Source organism: Homalodisca vitripennis, chromosome 3, assembly GCF_021130785.1.
Source record: "Homalodisca vitripennis isolate AUS2020 chromosome 3, UT_GWSS_2.1, whole genome shotgun sequence".
NCBI lineage: Eukaryota > Metazoa > Arthropoda > Insecta > Hemiptera > Cicadellidae > Homalodisca > Homalodisca vitripennis.
The window spans coordinates 134,251,001-134,257,538 of NC_060209.1; the positions used below are offsets into that span (position 1 = coordinate 134,251,001).

Here is a 6,538-nt window from a genome sequence, read left to right on the forward strand (position 1 = left end):
CACTGTTTTCAATGTAATGGCAAACATTGTCCATGACAATTCTGATATTCTCATCCAATTGACGGCCTACATCACCCTTTCTACTAAGTCTAAGTAACAAAAAAATTTAAGAAACATTTATCATGGTACTTAGCTTCGACAGAGACAAGGTCATACTCAAAATGTACACGCTCCTTTACATTTCTTCCATATTTAGCACCACGCGTCATTGAATGTGAGAGCACTCACTTCTCTTATAGCGCGTCTGTATTTTTTTCTTTTTTTTTCTTTCGATTTCTTCACTTGCTTCTTCTTCACAAAACAAACACATTTTTTAGAAATCCAAAGAATTAATTCTTTTTTGCGCGGAGATGTTGATGTACTCGGCTTTTCTTCGCGTCGTTTGAAGGCCGCAATACTCAAATCGTTCGTATAATTCTTACGATAATTACTGTGAACATTTACAGATGTCACAGTATTTAAATATTTAATGTTACCGTCACTTCTAGCTGCACTAGCGTTTGTTAATGTTTGCAGACCACGTCTGACTTCTACTATGTCACCACTAGATAACGATTCACGACATATGAAACATTTATCACTCATTATGAAAACTGTTCAAGAGCACAACACAACGAAAATAACGTCTTTAACACTCAAGAAATATTTTTCAACTGAGCTAAACACAGTCCTATAGGCAGTAGCAGGTATAAAAGGCGAAAAAGCGTTAGGTGTGGCATTAGGATTGATATAATCACAGCTACATCACATTCCTGCCCGAAAGGTCGAGAAGCGTTTGATATCAATAAAAGCCATATTAATAGAAAGGAAGATATTAGGTAAGATAATAAATACAGTTAAACTACAAATACAGAAAAAGACCGAGAAGTGATATGTACAATGTATGCTATAACATTAATCACAGCTGTCCTTATCTAAAAGGCCGAGAAGCGTTAGGTGTGGCATTAGGATTGATACACAGCTACATCACATTCCTGCCTGAAAGGTAGAGAAGCGAGATGATTATCTATAAGTTAAATATGAATGAAAGCTATATTAATCAAAAGGTTGACATTAAAAAGATATTAATTACAGAAAAATAACAACTTCAGCCATAAGGCCGAGAAGCGATATGCATGATAAAAGGTTTGATATTAATTACAGCTATATTACAATCTTAACTAAACGACATTAGGTGTTTGTATTAGGATTGATTAAAATTATCACGAGTTGTGGCAGTTGGTTTAAATAATTTCAGCGCTATTACTACCTCAATAAATAAGACTTTGAATCGATAAGATAGACAATATTATTCTGATATTATTTACATTTTGTGTTCTTATTTATTGCCTTTCTTCTGTGTTGTCTGACTAATATTACGGGGTAATATGCCATGGACGGTACAATGTAAATATCGATCAGTCTTGCGTAACTTAACGTAATAAAACTTAAAAATAACGATATGATAAATGGAATATATATTAAATAACAATAAAATATGTATAAAGGTCTAACGTGCAATCAGATCTGGATTTTCACTAAATAAAACAGTACACTGTAATTAATAAATAGTTAAAATTGGGACTTGTATTAAGACGTCTACTCAGTCCACTGCCTCATGCGTATATTTGACGTAGATGTCTCAGCAGGCCCGTAGCTAGGCCCTTGGAGGCCCCGGGCAGAAAGTCCATTCGGGGCCCCCCTTTGTTATATATTTCGCACTTTTTTTAATTAATAGATATAAGCATACAGTAATTGGATCTTTAGGCTTAGAATTTATGTGCATTTTTTTATTATTATCCTATTATTATTATTATTACCTTTTTTTCTTATTAAATCTATAATACTTAATTGTTTGCTTAAACTATGTTTACAAATTTCTACGGTAAGTCATAAACTGGTAATGATTTTATATGCAAATTTGTATGACTCCTGGCCCTGGTGCCATTAGTTTGGTTTTTAGAGCCATTATTTTTTCAGCTTACCATTGTGATTAGTATTCTATTTATAGTGCTGAAAGGAAAATGAAAAACATAATTATTTTTTCAAATTTTATTCACAATAGATAATAAATAAATAAAGACATAAGTGCTGATGTCTTAAAACTTTTTAGTCTCTTCTTAGGCCTACATCCAAGCAATGTAGTTTAGTAGATAAACATACAAGTAATATCATTAATTATGTAATACCTTTGAATACACAATAAATTGTATATTTATTTATGGTGTTTATGGTAATACTGGTAATACCATTAATTATATATGATCAATGGTGGTAATACTCACTCATTCTCAAGTTTAAAATTGCCCAACTAGTTTTGATAGTGAGAATGCAACTGAACTTACTAAAAAGACTTTCTTCTTGACTTGACACTAGCAAAAACATCAATAATTCGGTCAAAATCTATTTTTCGGGCTCTGTCATTTTCAATAGACAAAAGAGCCAAATCAGTGAGACGTTGTTGGGACATGGAGCTTCGCAGGTAGTTTTTGATGAGTTTTAATTTTGAGAATGATCTCTCTGCTTTGGCTACTGTCACAGGGACTGTGAGGTACATAAAGCATGCTGTTAGTACATCCGGGTAGGTTGATGCTAGGGAACTGTTTTCAATGAGTAGGAGATTTGCAACTTCTTTTACTTCTTTGAAATCCTTTAATTTGGATTGAAAAGCATTCCTTACTGATAAAATCTGAGCTTTGAACAATGGCGTTACATCATCTGAAAATCTGCTTACAAAATTATCAGCTTCACAACGCAGTTCTTCATCTGAACATGAGGCTAGGAAAGAAGGGTGAACAATTTTATAGGCATCAATCATTTGCTTCATGCCTTTAAAACGGTTGTCAATTTGTGACACTATAGTATCAACCATTGGGAAGAATATTGTCACTCTGAAATTGCTTTTAGGATCTGTCAGTCTTTGGTCTTCACAAAGTTCATCAAAGTGTTTTTTTAGCTTTCTTGCACGTTGGCCAATAAATTCATGGGTAATCGTAATCCCCCATTTTGAACATACTTCTTCTTCTGCTTCACTACAGACTTCTTCAAAGGACCAACGAAGTTCGGTTACTTTCAATAAAGCATTGCCTAGGAGATCGTACGCTGTCATTAAATCAATAGATTCCGTTTGCAAGGATTTTGAGGCAATGTTTATTTCCCCTAATATTTTGCACTGGACAGTCAAGAGCAAAACAAAACTAAAAGATTCTAACCTTCTTTTTGAGCCCCTCAGCTTCATTCCTTTCCTTTGGCTTTTTGCTTGTCAAAATTATTTTATTTAAGGCTTTCATTACATCACCGAACCTTTCCTTTAAAGCGTACACAGCTTCATATCTCCCTGCCCAACGTGTAGGGTTTAAAGTCTTTAATGTTACCTTGTCTTTAGGAACAGGAGCCTTCGGATTCTCTGTACAACCAGAAACGACTTTTAGTTCTTGCCACCGAACAATGCTGTGGCCAAAAAAACTGTAAATATTTTGCACCGTCTCAAAAAATTGTGCTATTTCTCGATTGCATTCAACGGCAACTTTAAGAACCAGATTCAAATTATGGCTGGCACAGTGAATGAAATAGGCATGGGGTACAAGTTCTTGGATTCTCTTTTGTACTCCATTATACACACCACTCATGACCGATGCACCATCGTATCCTTGTCCTCTGCATTTTGTTATGTCAAGGCCTTTTTCTGAAATTGATTTTATGATGACGTCTTCTAGCCCCGAAGCGGTTTGGTCAGTAACTGCTGTGAAAGATGTAAACGTTTCACAAATTCTCAACTCACAAGGTTTTCCGAGTTGGTCATGGTCAATCTTTACATAGCGAAAAACTTCGCTTAGCTGATCTACTTTACTTACATCTTGTGTTGTGTCGTAAATTATGGAGAAAAAGGCGCACTCAAAAGCTCTTCTTTAATTCCACTAAGCACTTCACTAGCCATCAGAGAAATAATTTCATTCTGAATTGTTGGACTGAGATAATTAACAGTACCACTTGGCCTTGTAATTAGATCTTCTAGGATAGTGTCATATTTTGACAGCAATTCAATCAATGATAGAAAATTACCTTTATTTCTATCAGTGATATGCCAACTGTCTCCACGAAAAGGAAGGTTGCATGTTGCCAAAATAAGGGAGACATCTAAGACCCTCTTCAAAACTTTCCTCCAAAAATTCCGCTCCTCCTTCAAACCTTTTTCTAGTGCATCGTCTATTGAGCCATGACGTCGCCATTGCTCATAAACCAAGCAGGAATCAGCATGGTGCTGTGAATTCTCATGTGTCTTTATGCGATCAGACAAATGTTTCCAGTCCCTTAATCCTGAATCCCATCCTCCTACAGGTCCTTTCTGGGGAAACAACCAGCAAGGTTGGCAATAAACACAATCCAATTTGGACGAATAGCACAACCAAGTTCTTTTCAGTTTGAGCCCAGACTTTGACTTCAGGGTAAAATAATTGTCTGAAAAAGGTCCTACCTTGTTTTCCATCATATGGAAATGGGCCAACTGGTTGATAGGGTCCTAGTCCTAATTCAATAATTCGTTTTTTTTTCACCTCTGGATCGATGATCTGGTCTGGAAAATGGGGTTCTCCGGTGTTTAAACAAGTTTCATTAATTTTATTCGTCCGGCTACATGCCACCTGTAAGTAGATTGCAATGCATTAGTATTTTTTTCTTACAAACATGATCATAACAATAGAGACTTACTGTAATTCCATGTTTACATGGAAGTAATACTGTTTACTTCCATGTAACCATGGAATATTTTATCGTAGGGATTCCATGTTTAGGGCGATAAAACAGCATATGTTGTTATGTTGAAAAATATGATATAAGTATTCTGTACTTGGCATGTCTACTTACTTGATCATTTACGCCGATCAGTTCACTGCTTGACGTAGGACTTGTTGGAGGTTTGGCACAATTTTCTTGTTGATGCCCTAGCCCTAGGCATGTTACTTCTTCATCAATACTTTCTTCAGCGTTATCTTGAGCTGTAACTTCCTCTTCAATCTCATTTCCTGGGACTGAGGCTGCAATAAAAAATAGCAAGTCAAAATAACATTAAGTTACATATAACATATAATTTAAAGCCAATTTTAATAACATTGTAAAGACATAATAAAATATATAAAAATATATAAAAAAATATAAAAAGAGTAGATACATGGCCTCATAAATAATGAATGTGCAAGCGAGTGTGGTGCATTTTTTACATCATATTATCACAAAAAGATATAGAATTACTATGATAGATATTCATGCTGTGCTGCTGTGCATGTATATACAAATAAAATACCTACACAGAAAGAAGTAGAAACCAAAGGAATCATAAAAATCACATAAAAAATTAAATGACCACTACACAATAGTAGGTAATATGTAGCCTATATATGACTAGTGATAAATTCACAAACAAACATTGCTTATTAGATTAGAATAGATTGCAGTCTGAGTCAGACACAGTGGTCTAAACTCAATCAAACATCCAAACTCTAGTTAAATTTTAACACAGTTAATTTTAACATAGTTAAATTTTAAGATATTAATTATATAGTTATTGGCCAAGCTAATTAATTAGGCCTAAATACCGTATCTAAATTCAAACCACTCACCAATTATTGGTCTAGTTTCAGTACTAGATGTAGATGTGACATTAGTACTTTTAGTTGTAGTAGTACTAGTAGTAGGACATAACCAAGCAGATAGGGTGGAAGAACACTTTGAAGCATCCTCTTCTCTTTTCTTCTTGTCTTGCCTTTTCTTTGCCCCACTTTGATAGCTTCTTTTCATTTTAACAAATACAAGAATAAGAATACAAATTGTATAACACTTTAACACCGTAACAAACGAGTAACGGACGAACGCCAAAACGTCAGTTTTTGGTGTTAGTTTACCATCAACATAACATAACCTTATCCGGGCTGTCTGTCACTAGCTCACTAGTCGTAGTCACTCTCACTGTCGTCTGTCAGCTGTGGCAGAGGCAGTCGGGCAGACGGAGCCGTCTACGTCACGTCGACGTCAGGACGAGTTTATTACTGTTGGGGATGGGGGAGTAAGGTGAACTAAAAGTGCAAACTGCATTTTCTTTAATTGCGTAACAACTGACAGGCTGATTGATAGTCTGTCTATTTTTGTTACGAAATCTCTGTGAGAACAATATCTGTCCATTATTTTATATTGAAATGCTATTTAAATATTTTTTTATAAAGACATTTTGATGATTCGATGAAATATCCCTACGACCCTACAGTAATCAATAAATTTCACATAAACTTTAATTTCATTTTCAATTTTTCCACCTTCATTTGGGGGCCCCCCTGGCCGGGGGCCCCGGGGCAATGCCCCGGTTGCTCCAGCCTAGCTACGGGCCTGTGTCTCAGCTACACGGCTTGCTGGCCTCGAAGCCGCAGCGCACGTCAGGCCCTACGGCCGTCTACTCCCAAGCGGAAGAAGGGGTCCCACCGCTAAGGCTTCCACAGATTTGCTAAACCCCTCATTCGAGGACAGCCGCGGGACAGGAGCATACTTCTCCAGTTTCTCCTCCTAGGCCGTC

The 6,538-nt window shown here is 36.0% G+C and overlaps 1 protein-coding gene across 1 annotated transcript; it reads right to left on the minus strand.

Annotated features, from left to right (window-relative positions):
- Positions 1-4,791: 4,791 nt before the first annotated feature.
- On the minus strand, positions 4,792-5,967 carry LOC124358361. Its single transcript, XM_046810663.1, has 2 exons — positions 5,595-5,967; positions 4,792-5,012 (listed from the first exon to the last, which is right to left on the minus strand). The coding sequence occupies exons 1-2, from the start codon at positions 5,770-5,772 to the stop codon at positions 4,792-4,794; spliced, it is 399 nt and encodes a 132-aa protein (XP_046666619.1). The 5' UTR covers positions 5,773-5,967.
- Between the last annotated feature and the right edge of the window lie 571 nt (positions 5,968-6,538).